At 38.1% G+C, this 20,619-nt stretch overlaps 1 protein-coding gene across 3 annotated transcripts in view; it reads right to left on the bottom strand.

Moving 5' to 3' along the window:
- Window positions 1-7,358: 7,358 nt before the first annotated feature.
- Window positions 7,359-20,619, bottom strand: part of LOC124612697 (WW domain-containing adapter protein with coiled-coil homolog) — an 86,586-nt gene continuing 73,325 nt past the window's right edge. For 2 of the 3 annotated variants that reach the window (XM_047141040.1, XM_047141041.1), the window contains 3 exons: window positions 13,159-13,337; window positions 9,338-9,465; window positions 7,359-9,261 (listed from right to left, as the gene is read on the bottom strand). In XM_047141040.1, coding sequence (XP_046996996.1) covers window positions 9,183-9,261; window positions 9,338-9,465; window positions 13,159-13,337 — 386 coding nt within the window. In that variant the 3' untranslated portion in view covers window positions 7,359-9,182. The remainder of the gene's footprint in view (window positions 9,262-9,337; window positions 9,466-13,158; window positions 13,338-20,619) is intronic. The other variant, XR_006979563.1, reaches the window with a different exon arrangement.

Genomic DNA, 20,619 nt, shown 5'->3' with positions numbered 1-20,619 from the left:
TTTCCAGATTTTCATCTTTGGCCTGATGATTAGGTTTTCACTTCAACCATTTTTTCCACGAGTTTAATACTGGCTAAAGTGATTGCCACCTTAGTTTTTAATTCTGACTCACGTGGCCTCAGCTGCATTTTTGAAATATGTTTGCATTCTTGCACCACGACCTTACTCTACCACTTAACAGTTCAGATTGGTTCACAAATTGGAACTATGTAATAATACATTTTCACATTTTGTAGTTGATTTGATGATGTGCTAAGGGCACAAAGTGAGATTAATCATTGAATACTGCAGCGTAGACTACCTTATTTGGCTGACTGTGAGATGTTCGAAATTTTATGTAATGGTGTCTCTGAACTTAACAAACATGAGAGTCACACACTTCCATTTCACACAACAGATTCTATATATGTGTGTAAGATATAAACAAATAGTTAGGCAAAAGGTTTCAGTCTGATCACACTAAAATATCACACTATGGCCAAGTAATGAAAACATGTGCCAATTTGGGTGAAACACACAGCTGATATGCTTTATTTGTAGCTAAACAAACAAATCTGGGAACAAGTAAAATAATCCATAATTCAGATTTGAAAACCCATCCACACACACACACACACACACACACACACACACACACACACACACACACACCAACCATCCATTTCCTCTTCGCCTCAAATGGTTCAAATGGCTCTGAGCACTATGGGACTTAACATCTATTGTCATCAGTCCCCTAGAACTGAGAACTACTTAAACCTAACTAACCTAAGGACATCACACACATCCATGCCCGAGGCAGGATTCGAACCTGCGAGCGTATCAGTCTCGCGGTTCCAGACTGTAGCGCCTAGAACCGCTTGGCCACCCTGGGCAGTAAAACAGCATATAGTTGTGTATAAAATGTCTGTTTATATATAAGGAGAAAAAAATACACGAGAGAGAAACAATTTGTCTCACTTTAAATGCTCTGCTATAATTTCACAGCACAGTGTAGCCCATCAGTTTCTTTCTCGGTCAGTTTTAATAGAAAACCTGGTATGTGCATGTATGTGTGGACATTTATTACAGTATCATGTAAAGATCTGAAGTAGATCAGTCACATAATTTTCGAGATTTTTGGTAAAGATGACTGCTTGTCTTGATGTAGTAGTATAGATGAGTGGCTTCAGCTGCATATGGAATGTGTGAAGAAACATATGAACACACTTCTTCACTGATTTGGTGTCATCATCAAAGCTAGAGGCAGCACCCAGTGGTTTTCACACTGGAGATTCTGTTACTTGATGCTAAACACCTACAGACGCCTGAAATTCCCCACAGTTAAGTGCGGATAATGTTACACCACTTTTTTGTCTGAAAGGACTCAACTTATAAAACATACACACATTCCATCTTAAAACATAGACTTCCATGGGATTAGTGATACTGTTAGTGTAATGCGGAACAGAATAAAACCATGAACTCTGAAATCTTACACAACCTGAAGCTGTTTCTTTAAAGTGGAAAATGTGTGTTTAAAGTGGAAAATGTGTGTTTGTTAGAAGGCCAAATGCTAGACATGTAGTTTTCGGCTATTTGTCATTTCTCTGAATCTTTCTGCTTTTTCTTGCCTCTATGTCTAGGTGAACAATAGCTGCTTCTCACTGTTTTAGGTTCATCTTTGAAATGTTATGTAAACCATACCGTATTTACTCGAATCTAAGCCGCACTCGAATCTAAGCCGCACCTGAAAAATGAGACTCGAAATTCAAGGGGAGAGAAAAGTTTTAGGCCGCACCTTCAAATCGAAACAAAGTTGGTCCATTGTAATATGAGAAGCAATTTAGGTCGAATGAAAGACGATACAGCTACAATAGTTTGGTTCGAGTCGTAAGCTTAGCAGTTAAGCTTTACCAGGTAGTCATTGCTATGCGTCAGGCACTCCGTCCGTATTTATACGGGTACCCTTCCTTTTTCACGTGCTTCGTGTGGTTTGAATCGATTGCTTATTTTGCTTTGATCTGATAAGTGCCGTTTTCTTTGTTATAGGCGTTTACGTCACTCTAAGCTGAAAATGCATTACTGTACTGCGTCATGCATTGTTTGTCGCATTCTGATAGTGCGTGTTTACAGCCTGTCGCCGCCCGCGGCATGGCTTGCTTTTGTGCGCGCTACCGCCGCTTACAATTAAGTCATTTATGGGGGGAAGGTATCAGTCAAGAAGACGTGTAAAAATCAAATTTTTGGGCCAAATAGTTTTTGTGAAATCGAATGATAAAGAGTGTCAAAGCAGTGGGAACACCATGTGTCTGCACAGGCGAGCAGTGCAGTGATGACAAAATCGCGCACAGCGCGGAATGCGGGGAGCAAGTGTCTGCAGCAGCAAAAGGGTTAATGAAGAGACAAAGCACTAGAAATTTAAAAAAATTGCATTCAAACGAATATAATTCGTGAAGTAAGGCACTTCGATATTGTTTTTAAATAATGAAAATATTAAGCACTGCACAAGGTTTGAACTCATAACCTTTCGCAAAGAAGCCCAACACCTTAACTGTTACGCTAACGCAGCTCGTCTGACTACTTAACGCCATGAGGACTAACACATCACGCAAAATATTGGCAAACACTGTTGGTATGACTATGAATTACTCACGCTTCGTCGAAGTGCAATAGGAAATAAACAATTACCGCTGTTCTTTATTGCGAAAAAGCGGTTCGTGAGATTGATACAAACACCTTTCCTTGCTATCGCCTGAATTAGGAGTCTTATTGCTTGTTTGGTTTAATTAATTAATAGAATATGAAGCAATTGGTATAAAGAATACTTTTTCCAAACTTTCTATAAAAGAAAGTCTGCTATCAAGACATTGCTGTTGTTCCATTACTTTATTTATGACTGAACGTTTCTAAAACTGATGACACTCATCCATGCTCTGCACTGCAGTCGAGATCTGGCAACGTCTTTCTCTGTTCATTGGCTGACTGTGTTTTGTGACGTCAGATGCGCAGAATGAACCTAAACTCGGCCGCCAACATAAATGACGCGCACTTTAGTGCGTGTTTACGGCCTGTCGCCGCCCGCGGCATGGCTTGCTTTTATGCGCGCTACCGCCGCTTACAATTAAAAAAAAGAGAGGAATTGTCTCATTAGCGAAACAATGGCGAGTGACTGCTACTTGTTGTTACTTACACTGCTGCTTTCTTTGATAATGATCAACAAGAACCAAATAATAGACTGCGTTTGATAGAACATGTTCTGAACGGGAGTTAGGCGAAAATTTTTCTCCGTTTGAAAATCTTTGCGGCCGCTTCTTTAGTACATCAAATTCTGCACAGAAATGGATCATTTTAGATTTAAAAATCTTGTCAGTTGCCATGCTTCATTTCTGACTGTATCACTATTAGGCATAAGAATAATACGAATATAAACATGACACGATACGTATATTCTTCCGCGTTTGCTGTTGTCTCACTCTAGTTTCGTAGTTTATTAGGCAGACAGGATTTAAATGAGATAGCAGCAAACACGAAAGAATACATGGCAAAATGCTTATATTCGTATTATTCTTATGGTGATTCACATTTCAGCAGGTTCCTATTAGCAACAGTCTTGCCAGTCGGATTTTCGTAGTACATTGAAATTCTGCTACTTTCGAAGATGAACAATACGGAATTTGTATTTACTTCGTTGGATAATGTACGAAAATGCAGTGGTCGAAACTCGGGGCGGAGAAAAAAAGCTCGTCTTCCACCTTTTTTTTTTTAAATTTATTAACTGACGCAGAGGTTTTGGCGCCAGTATTTATCTCTGTGCCTACAAAGCATGCCTGTGTAGCGCTACATATATTCGACGGCAGAAGTTAGTTGTGGCGGCACCTACCAACATTTTTCAGAACTTCCGCTTGCTTTGCACTCGATTCTAAGCCGCAGGCGGTTTTTTGGATTACAAAAACCGGAAAAAAAGTGCGGCTTAGATTCGAGTAAATACGGTATTTCCCAGGTGCAACAGAAGGAACATGCGTTACTATTGTTTTAACTATGTATTTTCCATTCTGTGCCGTTTCATTCTCTCATTGGAAATTTAGTAAAAGTAAAAAATCTCTAGTCAGAACATTGTCTTATGCTGGATAACAGATTTTATTGACAGATTTAATAAATAGCTACGTATTTCGATGGAACTCAAAAGCAAACTTTGTGACCAATTAATTTTAAAAATACAGCATGCAAAAAAATGTGCTAGAGAGGCTAAAGAACTTAACTGATGTAATCCGTGAAGAAGGAAAGGAATCCTCCTCAGAGGGGGGAGGGGAGGGTGCGGAGATTTCAATACTGCTGGGAAACCACTTAGTATTAATGTCTGTCCCACAATCCAATACAACGGTAAGAGTGCCGTATGCAATTTATTGAGACTTGTGCATCCACTGTTTAATATACTGTTATCTCCATCTGAATCTGAACCAAGCAAGCAGAGGTTGAAAACACTGCTTCAGTTGTAACATTCTTGTTATTTACAATATGACCGGTTTCTGGACCATACATGCCCATCATCAGGTGTTATAACTGTGTACTATGACCTCAAGCCCTGTGATGGACCAGTATAGGACACTGGTGTATCAAGTCCTGTGCTCATCCACTGTGGCACTCAGGGTTGCAGCCCAAAGTTAAAACACCTGATAATGGGCATCTAAGAGATCAAAACTGGTCATGTTTCAACTAGAGCTTTACAAAGCTTTACGACTGAAGCGGTATTTTCAACCTCTGCTATAATGCTCAGTTGCGGGTGTTCCTCTGCCAGCATTGTTTGTAAAACAAGCAAATTTTCATTGGTCCACATTTAACTGATAAATAATTACATTCCACCCAGCATGTGTCCTGTTTGATAAATGTTTATTTGGGTGCGACAGGTACCAAATACCTCACTACTTCAAGTATAACAATACTAACACTAATAATAATAATAATAATAATAATAATACATTTCTCCCTCACTATGATTGTCATTTTCACCACATTATCTCTGTCAGAGTTGTCAATCTAGTGCAGTATCCCAGAGATGATCTGTATAGTTAGGAAATGTGGCAGAGTTCTTACATGCTAGAATTTTCAGTTGGACAATGGGTAATATTCAAATGGCTTACCTGACAGTGTTTTGGCCGCAAAAGGAAAAACTAATTTGGATTTGAGTCCTGGCGCATTATTTGTTTTAAAAAGTAAGTAGTATCCATTGTAATCACCTTCTCCACTCATTTGCTTGGAACATTGTCTTCTTTGAACATTTTTACAATTTTATTTATCTTTGTTTCTGTTTTCAACATCTTTCACCTGTTTTTTTTTTCTATTCAGTTGTATATAATTCTATTCAGCTGTACATAATTCACTGCCACCATTTGCTCGCAAGTCTAGTGGCATGTACCTACAACTACTTGTTGTGTTCCTTGGTGTGTGAATACTCTTTGCTTTATTCCTCTGCATGGCTCCTGCACAATAACTTAGCATGGATCCTGCATAATAACTAATTGTTTCTACACAATTTCCATGACAAATTATGGAATACTTTATATTAAATTAGCTGGAGCACTTGTAAAAAGAGGATTTAATTTCTCAAAGTGTAAATGTTTTGCAAATCATATTCATGGTTTAGTTTTACAGGTTTCTTCAAAGTGACAGTAGAGAAAGAAGAGTGGTGTTATGAAAGGAAGGTGATGGTGAAGAGAGAATATTTCCTTTGTTGCTAGTAATCTGCCACTCTTATCTACATGTCTGATTTCTTCATCTCAGTCCAGCCAAGAAGGAACATGACCCAAAATGTGGCCTTTCCTTTAGGGTTCAAGTTTTTCCAATATATCTTAAAAGTTGTAGTGCAAACTTCCTTTTTATGACTACGTAGAAGGCATTCCATCTTCCTCTGTGTTATTTAATATCTTATTATTTGATTAGTTTCATTATCTTTTTAGTTGATGATATGATAAACAACCGCCTTTTTCCCACAAATGTTAATTTCTGCTTTCTGTTGTCCCCTCTGCAAATATCTTACCGGTTAACCAAATTCGGTTCAAACAGAAGCTTCAAGTTAATTTTCAAGTAAAAAATATGATTTGACATTTTTTCTGAAGCAAGCACATATGATGTGTCAAGATTAATGTAGAACCAAATCAACTAGTGGTAGGAACAGTTTTGCGACAGCTATCACTCCTATAATATACAGCAGAACAAAAAGACTCACAAAATAAGCCTTCGGCCAATAACGCCTTTGTCAAAAATAGACAACACACATACACACATGTGCAATCAGTCTCTGGCAGCTGAATACAGACTACGAGTAGCAGGACATGATGGGAGAGGCAACCGGGTGGGGAGTAAGTAGGAGGCTGGGAAAGCTTATTTTGTAACAGTCTCTTTGTTGTGCCTCTCTGCAGCTAAGGATCTCCACTACATGGAAAGCAACTATCCTTTTCATTGTGTATTAGACCGGGGACCTAGAATGACGCCATAGCCCTCAGTGGTTCACAACCCCACAACAAGCCACAGCAGCCACCCCTCCACTGCCGCCCCACACCGAACGCAGGATTATTGTGCAGTTCAGCCTCCTCCAAACCTATGAGAAATTGAGAGGAAAGTACTGCTGTTCTTGTGATATACTGAAGATAATCAAAAATTAATATTTATCATAAAGTTCTAATAACTTAGAAACAATGCGCATTCTCTTCTTAAGCTTTGTTCCTAACATTTGCAGTTACTGAATAAATTGTTAAAATACCATTGCCACTTTATGAATGAAAACAACGCTAGCGAACAGTTATTAACGATGGGACAGAACTTGAATGCATTCAAGACAATCCAAAACTTTCTAAAGAGATAGATACTGGAAAAATACACATCCAGTACTTGGTTTGAAGCTATACTTCGAAATTTACCAAAGAAACTGAGCCTGTTACACAGTGATGTATAATTTCTCAATGCCTGAATTACGGGATGTTAGCAGTATTTCCTTTATCATATAACCTGTTTGTGAATGCATCATGTCTTTCAGTTCACACAGTGTATCAGAATATTTTCATGGAAACATTTTTGTTGCTAGTGCATCAAATTGAATAAACATTAAAGTTAATTCTCGAGGGCAGATGATGGACAATATGAATAGTGAAGAGTGACCTTGAGAAATCATTTCCCACAGGTATTATTTTGATATGTTATCAATACAGGACAAATTATTTTTATGACGACTTTTCCAAATCCAGAAGCTTATGCAGGAACTAACAAAGGAGGTACTTTGCAGATGGTTGGGATCAATAGGAACAACACTAAGGACAGAGCACAGGAATAGTCCTTTCTATTTCCATGACAGGTTTTCTGCTTTATAGGCATTAATAAAGGTATAATTGGAGAACAACAAACAGATTGTTTAATTAAAATTATTCCTTCTAAACACCACAGGCTGTGGGCCCAGGTACCTAACATTTACTCTTAGATTAAATGCAATAAAACAGTCTATTTACTGCAGAGGAGAAAAAAAAGTCTTTGACAAATGATAACAGTCAATAAAAAACTGCTATCTGCATACAGAGTATAAATAATTATTCTTGGAAAAGAATTCTGACATATCATGTAGCTATTTCTCAACAGTGACTGTAGCAAAAAGATTTGTGTAAATTACACAAATGGTTTAATTTTTTCTACTTGTCCCATCAAATAATGCTAGAACTAAATCTACCTCCACAAAGCAAAAACTCCAAACATTCAAATGCTAATAATCTTGCTCATCAACAAACTACAAATAATTATGTCAGAATCCAAAAAAAACTTTCAAAACAAACAGTCAACTTTAAAGACCTTTCAGATATGTACACTGTTACCAATGATCACATTTAACCAAACTTTATGAAACTCCCAAGTAGAACAATAAATTCTCACCTCTGGAAAGAAAACATTATCGAAGTGGATACCACAGTGATACAGCAACAATAATGACAACAATAGTAACAATAGGAATTGTGTTATTAAATACCCAGGATTGCTTAATGACTTCAATATTATTTCAATTCTTGGTGCCAACGGCAACAGCAGTCTTCACAAAATGTTTCCAATGGAAACAAATGACACTAAAATCTCTGTACAGCATGCTTAAAGACTGTTCATATAAGATTGTATATTTATTTTACAGTCTCCTTGATCAAGATTTATACAGAAATGTGTGTACACTTTTTCGCATACCATTGCTTTACTGTCTCTGCACAGAACAAGAGGTAAAATATTCTAACATTCAAATCATTTTTAAAAGCCAGGAGCATTTAATTTTATGTACAGACAAGTAGATAAAAATTTCGATACTGGGGAAAACTCTGGTAACAAGAAATTTTAGACTACTACACTTACAGAGGCAATTGAAAGTATCTCCGAATTTCTTTTTCAGATTTTTTTCCTTTATTGTATCAACAATATGACGTCACTAACTGAAAAATTATGGACTCCTCAAGAACTGCAGACAAGAAGAATCAACATTTTTTTTTAGTAACCATGGAGGATGATTCCACATTAACAACATATACAAGTTGCTTTGCTTCATAAGCAGGAATTTGTAACACAGTCATCGTACCTCACACATTTCATAACTATATACACATATGAAGTGCAAGAGAAACTTGAGAAGTCCATACAACTATTTCATTTTATTGTTATGTACAAAAAGCTAACTTAAATCATTAGGTCGCCTGACCATTTCAAGTTGTCTGCAGGGCTTTGTCCTCCAACCAAACCTAGCTTGCAAGCAGCCACACATACAGAATGTCAGTGTAAAAAAATTAATACAGGTTGCAACAGTATTAAATAATTTACGACTCATCTAGCATCTGAATTTCAGTGCATATGTAGTACTACTTGAAGCAGCTCAACAGCACAGGAAAGCTAATTTCAGTAATCTTCCCAGCATACATGCAATCCAAGAAATATATAACCTTTACATAAAAGAAGTCCACTTAGTCTCCATCTACAATAAAAAAAAAAAGGGAAAATTACATGACAGCCATTTTATAAATGAGATACAAGATAAATGCTGGTTCACTCAAAATCTGCCAATCCAACATAGCAACACAGAGCAAGAATGCACCTGTAGCCAGCAGGAACAATAATGGAGAAAGTTTCCCTGCGAGAGCAACCACTTCCTTATTGTGCGGTGATATCACACACACACACTTCCACATACTGCACTACGAATCATCAGACATAAAGGAATTCTGAGATTTCAATTGTTCCAAAGTCTCGATTTGTTGACGCAAGAACAATATCCTGAAACAAGAAATTTCAAATTAAATACAGAAATGAAAAAAATGAAATCCAATTAAGAATCTTATAAATGTGATACCTTTGCTCTTGCAGCGTCGCTTGGATTTCAGTAAGTCGAACAATAGACCTTGCAGTTTTCAGTTCTGCCGATACTCGTGTACACTGCAAGCTTCCCATTGTATAACCTTCTTCACTTAATTTTTGAGCCTGGTTAAAAACAATAAAAAATACATAAATTTTCTACTTTTATGAAATTTAATACTGAATATTAAATCTCAACGAAGATGTGGGTCAGGTGCTGCTAGAACAGAGCCACAGGTCCAGACTTTCTGCACAACGGATTTTCATAGTCATAAAACAGCTATCAGCTTTTGGTGTGTTCCATTGTTAGCGCAATTTATTCACTTTCGTGGATCTGATACAGCTAACTACCTCAACCTTTGGAATCATCCAAAGGAAAATGGAGTGGTAGTTTACTCACACAATTGTTTACAGAACATAGCACATACACCAACAAGCACAGCAGTGTTCCTGCTACTGAGTGATTTTAGTTTCTTTTCCTTTCTGTTAGCACCATTCTCTGTATATATCACTGAAAGGAGCAGCTGTGCAGTAATGACTTCCAGTGAATCACCTTCAAAGGACCACTATAGTTTTGGCTTTTGTTATAATTTGTTTTGATACCAGTTGTATCAACAATTCACTGGATGAGCAATTTCAATCTACTGAGTTTAAGTGACCATACATATGACTGAATATCTTATCTCCTCAATTGTTAATCTATAGTTTTCAAATTCTCACAGAACTTTATTTACCCTCTTTTATCTCCAATCAGTTTTTAATTCTCAGAATAGTTTTGGCTTTACTTAAAACTGTGATGAAGCTCACTCCACCCTCGGAATACTTTCTGACTTTTCTGTTGATTCACGGTGAGTCAATCAAATCATTCAGTATCTCAATTAATAATAATAATTATTATTATTATTTCAAGGACTAAGAGAAAGAGGTACCAACTAAATACATGAATGCAAATGTGAGAAACTGAAGCAGCCACCTCCGTCCCCAAAACACACACACACACACACACACACACACACACACACACACACACACACACACACTTAAATCATCAATAAGAAGGCGAATATTTAACTTAATGGAATCAATGCTCCCACAGTCAAATTTTATTTTCCTCTCTAATTAAAATGTGAGGACCTATATGGAGACTACATTAACTGTTCATTAAGGCTACAGATGTCGTATCATCTAGAAACACAGGTAGATGTTTAAGAAGTGTAGAGCATATCAGACATGATCAGATAGAGGCCACACAGTTCTTGCAATATTTGATTGTCTTCTCAAATGGCTAAGAGTATTACAGTGAGCATACTAGAATTTGTTAGATGTTGTGATGCCTACAGCGAGTGTGGTGGTCGTCTCATGTAAATCTAAGTATGCACTGTGCATAATGATTTGTGTATTACACCAAAGTATTTCACTGATCTGGAATCAAACATACCAATTATATCCTTGTGAACACAATATATCTTCCTTAAAGCCTCCCTACTCTTTTAAGCTTCTCTGCTCTAGCTATCTCTATATTAATTTGTTTTTTATCTTTGAAAATAGTGTAGACAACTGAAATGCTTCTAAAAGACACCGACTGAATATGTATGCTTCTGCTTCACAGAACAAACCACAGATTGCAACAAAGAGAGGGAATTTATACCACATAATATTTGCCAAAGTGGTACAAAAATGAAAATTTTGCCAAACTTAAGTAGTTTCTGAACACCAACCAAAGAAAAATGGAAGTGTGTCAGTTACAGGGAACACCATTTACAGAGTGAAAGAATGCAAGTCATTTAGCTGTATGTTAATATTCCCCTGCCAACGAGGGTGGTCGAGGACACCTATACTGTGCAAACCAGTGGAACGAATGACACACATCATGACTGCATGCACAGTGCAGGAAGCATTGTGTAAGTTTTGCCAGTATTGGATACTTTAAAATAAATTATAGGTAACATAAGAGTGCAGTTTTTCACATCATATCGCGAGCCAATAGTTGGTTTTTCATGTTATGTCCCAAGCCAATAACAAAATAATTTAAAAAATTGTAAAATCCTTTGATTTTCTTTCAGGCGTGCTATGGAGAAGTAAAGATGAGAAACGTGGGGAGAAAAAGGTTTTGGTCACTGTGACAGATAGTGCTGAAGGGCGCAGAGTGTTTCCGGGTGTTTTACGCTAAAATTATTCACCTCTCGTGTCTGTCTCATGGCAACCATCGAGTCGCTGAAGAGGTCAGAGCCACATTGTCAGAGATCAACAGCCTTATATCTTCGGCAAAGGTTTTCATCAAGGCACCAAGCCCAGCGAGAGCTTTCCAGACTGCTCACCCAGACTGTCCTCTGCCACCTGAACCAGTCTTGACAAGGTGGGGAACATGGTTTTTAGCTGCAAACTATTATGCAGACAACCACAGAAAAGTTGCAGAGGTATTGATGCCTATGTAGTTCTGGATAAATTGAATAAGCAAAGAAAACGAACACAACATAGAATTCCAATATTAAGCTTATGTCTCTGTACAGCAGTTTTCAGCTTGTAACAGACATTCACTAGATTATTATATCCTTGTTCCACGTCCTAAAGGGCTTTGAAGACAGCGAAAATTTAGCCATACCAAAAGCCAAGGACACCCTGAAGAATTCCAGCATGTTACACAGACTATCTTTCATCCGAGTGCACTTGGGTGGCCTTCCAGACCTAATTGAGAAACCAGAGACTCATAGCATGGAAGTTACGGAGGCAATGGCTCTCGTTGAAGGACTCAGGACACAAAGCAAAGAGTTGGCCAGTTCCGATCAGTGAGAGACTTACAAGAAAATTGGATGCAGTTCTTCATAGAAACCCTGGTTGGCCTACAATTCGGAAGATCCCTCAGTTACTGGAAGGAGATAAACACTCCAAGAATCTAGATGATTTCGTGTCGTCTGATTTCTCTGCTATTAACTTTTTACCTGTAGTGTTACGTGATGTTGAACGATCATTTTCAAGATTGAAAATGTTATCAGACCATAACAAAAATTTTCTTGTACAGAATAGGGAAAATATATTGGTAGTTCAAACAAACTAATTCTTAGAATTTACCAAACTTATTGTGTAAGTACATATGTTATACTTCACCTTACTCATTGAATTATAGCCACTATTGAAAATATTTGATGGTTATTCTTTAATTTTCCCAAATAAGATGCATAGTTTAAAGAATTTATCTACAAGAAATGCATAGTTAAAGAATTTTAGCTGCATATTTAAAGGCACATGTTGGCAGGAAGAGCATATTTAACTGCACATTTCGAGGAGTTTTGGCGCACAATTCGTGGGTTGTAAGTGCAAATCGATCTGAAGACTAGTATTTTTTTCCTTACTTTCTGTGCTTGGGTGTGCACCATTTCTTAACCTCTTCTTTATTCTGGCGAATGAAAAAAATCAGAGAGTGAAAAAATTGAAATTTTCCTCCCCTATATATTCATTCTATGAAATCTCCAAGATATTACTGCACTGCTTTCTCTGCTATATACATGCACACAAAAATTTTCAATCAATTTTTGCAGAAGGGATGCTGCTTCTAATTTCTTTCCACAATAATTTCAGTAACAATTTTCTAGATGGAGGTCATTTAAACTTTACTACTGTCCATGTCTTTGGGGTTTCTCTCTTACAATTAATTCAAAGAATGAGTTCTGCTGCTGCAAGCCATGGCAGCTGAACATTTTTAATGTTAAAATGGTAAACAACCTGATAATTAACCACACTCCTGAGCTGTTTAGTCTGATTATGTCTGTAACCTATCCTAATAATGGTGTTGAACAACTCCATAACACACTAACACCTTACCTGCTTTTCCAAAGCATCAGCAGGCCAGCCACGTACATGATTGACCAAGTCGTCACGATAATGGTTCAACAGACTTGGTGTCAAATGGGTCCCTTGTGGACGCAGTGCATGTAAAGAACTGCAACTGCCTACTGTGCCCAAATTCTGCAAGGAGCTCAGGTTACTGGGCGGACTTGCCACTGAAACAAAAATGTTGTGAACATACAATGTGTGCTGCAATTTGAGACACTAAACTGTACCATCAGCATCTCACAATTTTTCCTACATATTGGTACAACAACAAACAACAAAGCCATTCAAACAGTTAAAATTAAATGGACTGGAAAAAAAAAAAAAGCACAACACTTTCATCTTACTGAAGAAAAAGTAATTGATACAATAGGAATACTGTATGCTGCAGCTGTGCCTAGTGGTGTAAAATGCCTGGCCAAAAAGTTGGAGCAAATGCCCAAAATTTGCAAATGTCCAGGCATTTATGCATTTTGAAGACTGGTAAATGGTGCTTTAAAAAAAAATAAAATAAAATAAAATAAATAAAAAAATGGGGGGGGGGGGGCAGGGGGCGGGTATTCTTTACTGGAAAAGGTGTTTTGCAACACTTGCTTCTGCAGTGGTTGGGTAACAAGAGTTGAAAAAGGTGCTTAAGAGTTGGGGAGAGTTATTAGGGGGAAAGCAATTGGACTGTAATCATAACTTTTTACGTCTTTAATGATGTCAATTCTTGGGGTAGTACATAATAAAAATAGAAATAACATTAAAGTTTAAAATTAATTTTTGAAATAAAATTAATTTATATTAAGTAGCTAGGCTGTAGGTAGTATTTCTACTTATACTGTACTGCTGCAAAGAATTATAGTAAAAATTTTATCTGTAACAATTTTAATTAGGCATGTATCATATTCTGATTCTGACTCCATGATTCCAAGAATCCCAGATTCTCTACGAATAGACTAGTATCTCGATCGAGTGACTCCAGCATCTTGGGCATCGATTCTTTGTGTTAGTGTTCTCATTTTATCTCCACAGCAGTGCAGTCATATAAAAATAGATAAAGAAAGCAGCAAAACAGTAAACTACAGTGTCTCAAACATTGCTATATCTGACAACAAAGCATTCCCCCCCCCCCCCCCCCTCCCCCCCGTTGGAAACAGTTCAATATTTAACAATACATTTATCACCAAGAAACACATGCCAGTTGTTTAATACATTCAGTAATAATTTTGCTAACAATCATCATCCTTCAATAATATTCAGAGATCTGACACGAATTATAAAAAACAAAGATGATGTGACTTACCAAACGAAAGTGCTGACAGGTCGATAGACACAAAAACATACACACAAAATTCTAGCTTTCGCAACCAACGGTTGCTTCGTCAGGAAAGAGGGAAGGAGAGGGAAATACGAAAGGATGTGGGTTTTAAGGGAGAGGGTAAGGAGTCATCCCATTCCCGGGAGCGGAAAGACTTGCCTTAGGGGGAGAAAAGGTCGGGTATACACCCACCCACACACACACACACACACACACACACACACACACACACACACACACTGTCTGTATGTGGGGGGGGGGGGGGGGGCCACGGGCGCGCCCGCGAGAGAGAGAGAGAGAGAGAGAGTATGTAAAACCTTGTTACATATCACACTACTACATGTGATGGTGCAATCAACATCATTAGCCATTTGGCTTTGCAAACAAATAATATCAAAGTATGTAAAGTGTACCACTGTAGTGTATATACTGCACATGAAGAAAGACTCTCAGTATAACAATCTCTCTTCACGTGCAGTATGTACATTTCAATGGTGCTCTCTACATACCATGAATTTATTCATTTGATGAAGCTGTAATAGCTAATTATGTTGACTGCACCATCACATGTAATAGCATGATATACGTAATGCAACACGTTTTTACTCAGGGCTGAAGATTGGTAATGACAATCGAAATTAATAACCCGGTTACAAATGAACATTGTTATCCAAGCAAATCTAAGAATTCGAATTCCAAAAGTAGTCAAGAACCCCTTAAATCCCAACACCACCTCTCATAGTGATTACCCTGGGAAAATTAAACATATTCGGGTTCGTGCAGTAGAGTTTCAAGAATCTTTCTGCCCAAAAACCATATGTAAATTAAATAGGAAAATGAATTTAATATACTATTTACCCACTCTGTCACACATCACACAGTAATACTTAAAGTTAATGAGAAGAAATTGTATTGAACAGGAAAGCCTAGGATGTTCTCCTGTTTATACAGGGTGTTTATGTAAGAGCAGGCAAAAATTTAACACGACAGAGGATACTCCACTGAACAATTTGAGATAGGGAACCTGGGGCTACAGGAGCCAGCTTAAGGAGATAATAGGAATAAAATCTCATTACTATGTACTTTTTTATTTGCATCAGTTACAATTAACTGCAAATACAATCACTGACACAATGAACGTATCATTCATACTGTATCTTACAAAAAGTGCTGAAACTGACAGCCATTAACCTCAATGCCAAAATGACACTGGCACAAAAGATTCTACTGCACCATGACAACTATCCCTGGGGCGCTTTGAATAACATCACAGGCAGCTACAATTCTGGCAACTAATTCCATCTCTGTATCCACTGGGGTCTCATACACAAGTGACTTTAGATATCTCCACAGGAAATAATCAAGGGGGTTCAGGTCAGGTGACCTTGCAGGCCATGGAACATGATCTCCCCTTTCAATCCAGCATCCAGGAAATACTGCAATGAGATAATTGCGGACATCCACATTGAAGTAGGTGGCGCACGATCATGCTGTATCCACATCCTCTCATGAACAGCCAAGGGTATATTCACCAGCAGATCACAAAGAACTCTCTGCACAAACCTCAAGTACAGATGGCCATTCAGACTGCCAGGTAGAAGATATGGTCCAATGAGATTGTTGCCTACAATACCAGCCAAATGTTACAGCAAAATATACTTGTTGGAATGAATCTACCACAGCGTGAAGGTTTTCCTCATTCCACACACGGTTATTCCCACTGTTCGAAATACCACCATGGTCAAATGATGCCTCATTAGTAAACAGCAAGATCTGGAGGAAATCTCGTTCAATCTATTGTTAGGGCAATCACTCATACACTGTGACACTCGGTGCAAAGTCAGACACAAGCACTGCATGGACTCATTGTGGGTGATATGAGTGTAATTATTGTTTGTGGAGTACTTGTCACACGCTAGCATGTGCAGCGCCCATTCCATGTGCATTATGGTGAGTACTTCTAGTAGGGTCTGCTGCAACACGTTCCAGCACCACCTCTTCGAAATTGGGTGTGCAAGAGGTCTTCACGCTGTCAGGTTCCTCGTTTCTTCTTTCCAATGAACAAGTGTCCTGCATTCGTCGATCGATAGAAATAAACACTCGTCATAATGGATAACGCCCATTAGAAAATCGTTCCCTGTACAGCCTTTCAGCAGCGAGACAATTACAACATACTTCCCCTGTGAGTTCTGCAAAACTGTACTGGTACTGCTCAATTGTATTTTACTGTACCTCTCTGAATAGCACTGAATAATGAATGAGTCTGTCATTCTTTCATAGCACTTTCTGTCATTGGACAATGTAAATACAATATAACAGAGCCACCTTATGGACAAGTAAAGTACACAAAATCCTGCATCATGACTTCCCAGTAATCAGGCTCATCATCTGTTTCCTCGCAGGAAATAAAGAATGTTCATATAAATAAACAGCACAGTATGTGCAAACTTGTACCCATGTTAGTTGTGAATAAGGTGGAAAACAGTAATGCTACACAAAGCAGTACAGAAGTTTACTTCTATATCTCTAAGTTTGCTTCTCCAAGCCCACGTTGCCTACTTCAAATTGTTCAATGGATCATTCATTCTCTATGTCCCGTTACATTTTTGCATGCTCTTACGGAAACACCCTGTATGTAATATATTAATACCTAATGCACTTGCAAACAGAGAGATGGTCATTAGCAAATGCAGCAATCACATACGTACGTGGACAATTTAGCCACTTCGGAAAAAATTTTTTGTCCATCCAAGCAGATTTTTGGTGGACTTGTGTAACAAGCAGTGCAGAAGCAGTAATATTTTTTGAAGCCCTGGGCTTAGCAGACTTCCCCATTACCAGCAGCTTCAGTTTATGGTCTCCACTTGCATTCAATGCAGCAAGAACTGTTAACCTCTCTTTACATTTTCTGTAGCCCGGGGCAGCCTTTTCTTCTTTTGAGACTAAAGCTTTGGATGAAAGCATTTTAAAATTCAACCATGTTTCATCACAGTTACACAGGTTATCAAAAATAAGCTTTTCTTCCAGTGTAAGTTTTCTTAATTTCTCCCAAATCCGTGTAACAGTCTGAGAATCTGCAAAAAGTTTTCCCACCGCAAATTTCACTCTGCCTTGTGCCATAGTGCTTCTTCCATCTATCCAACTATCCTGAACTTGCAGTAAAGTCTTTCTCAGCTTCCTTTAACTCATTTCTAAAAAATACAGCTTTTTCTTGCTGAATAAGCCCTGAAATTTGATTTCCTTTTTATCTTTGCTGAGTAAAAGAAACAAACAAAGCTTCACATGTTTTTCACACTCTGATTTCTTCACAATCTTCTTTTGAAATAACAAAATAGAACATTTGCTTGATGAAAATTTTCAATTGTGTCTGTTTCTACACCAATATCCAAATATCACTTCACCAACTCCAAACTCAACAGCAAGTTTTTTCACTGTTTCTCCTCTGTCCTGTCTTTTCAAAGTCTCCAGTTTCACATTCAAATGCACAAATTTTCTCTTCCGTCTACCACTCATTGTAATGTATGAATTAAAACATTAAGAAACACACAGTTACATCTGTACAGTACACTGTACGTACATAGAACACTTTAAAATGAATGTGACCCAAGTGGGTTCCCAACAGTACGGATGTTACTACACAACCAACCACAATACATACAACATTGCTCAGCCAGTGTTGTAAAATGTGTAAAGTACTGTTAATTAGGCTAATGTATTTTAATGAGAATTGTTGCTGAGTAGGCACAAAAATACAGGTAACAACAAGGACGGTATGCACTGTGCAACTCATTGTCAGGCAGTCACAGTTAAAGAAGGGTCGACAAAGAAAGAGCAAGCGCACTCCATGAAACCTAATGCTACCTGTCCACCTGTAATAGAAATACATTACTAGTCTGAGGCCAGGGTTACATCTGTGCATTATGAACAAAAACTGTACGTGGGTCAATTTTACCTGCCAAAGTGGGATGGCTTGCGTGCCTGAGCAACATAGGCAGCCACACCACAGATGCAACCATAATGAAGTGGCACTTAGAGAGGCAAAGCAAATCTGTAGATCCTGAAGACAGGCAGACGTCTTTCCATTAGTTGCAGGTGCAACTGTCTGGATGAGTAACTGATCTGGCCTTTCAAAATTAGCCAAGATGGCCCTGCTGTGCTGGCACTGCAAACAGTTTGATACAAGATGAAACTAAAGCCAATGTGTTTCAAAAAGACATACAGCTCTCCTCTATGGCTGAACGATGATGGCATCCTTAATTAAATTATTGTTGTTAGTGAAGGGAGACAAAAATTTAATAGCCATGGGTGACTGGAATTCGACAGTAGGAAAAGAAAGAGAAGAAAACGTAGTAGGTGAATACAGAGTGGGGGTAAGGAATGAAAGAGGAAGCCGCCTGGTAGAATTTTGCACAGAGCATAACTTAATCATAGCCAACACTTGGTTCAAGAATCATGAAAGAAGGTTCTATACATGGAAGAACCCTGGAGATACTAAAAGGTTTCAGATAGATTATATAATGGTAAGGCAGAGATTTGGGAACCAAGTTTTAAATTGTATGACATTTCCAGGGGCAGATGTGGCCTCTGACCACAATCTATTGGGTATGAACTGTAGATTAAGACTGAAGAAACTAAATAAGGTGGGAATTTAAGGAGATAGGACCTGGACAAACTGAAAGAACCAGAGGTTGTAGAAAGTTTCAGAGAGAGCACTAGGGAACAATTGACAAGAATGGGGGAAAGAAATACAGTAAAAGAAGAATGGGTAGCTTTGAGAGATGAAATAGTGAAGGCAGCAGAGGATCAAGTAGGTAAAAATATGAGGGCTTATAGAAATCCTTGAGTAATACTGAATTTAATTGATGAAAGGAGAAAATATAAAAATGCAGTAAATGAAGCAGGCAAAAAGGAATACAAACATCTCAAAAATGAAATCAACAGGAAGTGCAAAATGGCTAATCAGGGGTGGCTAGAGGATGAATGCAAGGATGTAGAGGTGTATATCACTAGGGGTAAGATAGATATTGCATACAGGAAAATTAAAGAGACCTTTGGAGAAAAGAGAACCACTTGTATGAATATCAAAAGCTCAGATGGAAACCCAGTTCTAAGCAGAAAGATGGAAGGAGTATATAGAGGGTCTATACAAGGGCGATGTTCTTGAGGACAATATTGTGGAAATGGAAGAGGAAGTAGATGAAGATGAAATGGGAGATATGGTACTGCATGAAGAGTTTGACAGAGCACTGAAAGACCAAAGTGGAAAAACACCCCGGGAGTAGACAACATTCCATTAGAACTACTGACAGCCTTGGGAGAGCCAGTCCTGACAAAACTCTACCATCTGGTGAGCAAGATGTATGAGACAGGCGAAATACCATCAGACTTCAAGAAGAATATAATAATTCCAATACCAAAGAAAGCAGGTGTTGACCAATGTGAAAATAACCGAACTATCAGTTTATTAAGCCACGGCTGCAAAATACTAACACGAATTCTTAAGGGACGAATGGAAAAACTAGTAGAAGCCAACCTCAGAGAAGATCAGTTTGGATTCCATAGAAATGTTGGAACACGTGAGGCAATACTGACCCTACGACTTATCTTAGAAGAAAGATTAAGAAAAGGCAAACCTACGTTTCCAGCATTTGTAGACTTAGAGAAAGCTTTTGACAATGTTGACTGGAATACTCTTTCAAATTCTGGAGGTGGCAGGGGTCAAATACAGGGAGTGAAAGGCTATTTACAATTTGTACAGAAACCAGATGGCAGTTAAAAAGAGTCGAGGGACATGAAAGGGAAGCAATGGTTGGGAAGGGAGTGAGACAGGGTTGTAGCCTATTCCCAATGTTATTCAATCTGTATACTGAACATGCAGTAAAGGAAACGAAAGAAAAATTCGAAGTAGGAATTAAAATCCATGGAGAAGAAGTAAAAAATTTGAGGTTCGTCAATGACATTGTAATTCCGTCAGAGACAGCAAAGGACCTGGAAGAGCAGCTGAATGGAATGGACAGTGTCTTGAAAGGCGGATATAAGATGAACATCAACAAAAACAAAACAAGGATAATGGAATGTAGTCGAATTAAATTGGGTAATGCCAAGGGAATTAGATTAGGAAATGAGACGCTTGAAGTAGTAAATGAGTT

This window comes from Schistocerca americana, chromosome 4, assembly GCF_021461395.2.
Source record: "Schistocerca americana isolate TAMUIC-IGC-003095 chromosome 4, iqSchAmer2.1, whole genome shotgun sequence".
NCBI lineage: Eukaryota > Metazoa > Arthropoda > Insecta > Orthoptera > Acrididae > Schistocerca > Schistocerca americana.
The sequence above is the reverse complement of the archived record's forward strand: the minus strand, read 5'-3'. Positions and strand labels throughout refer to the sequence as shown.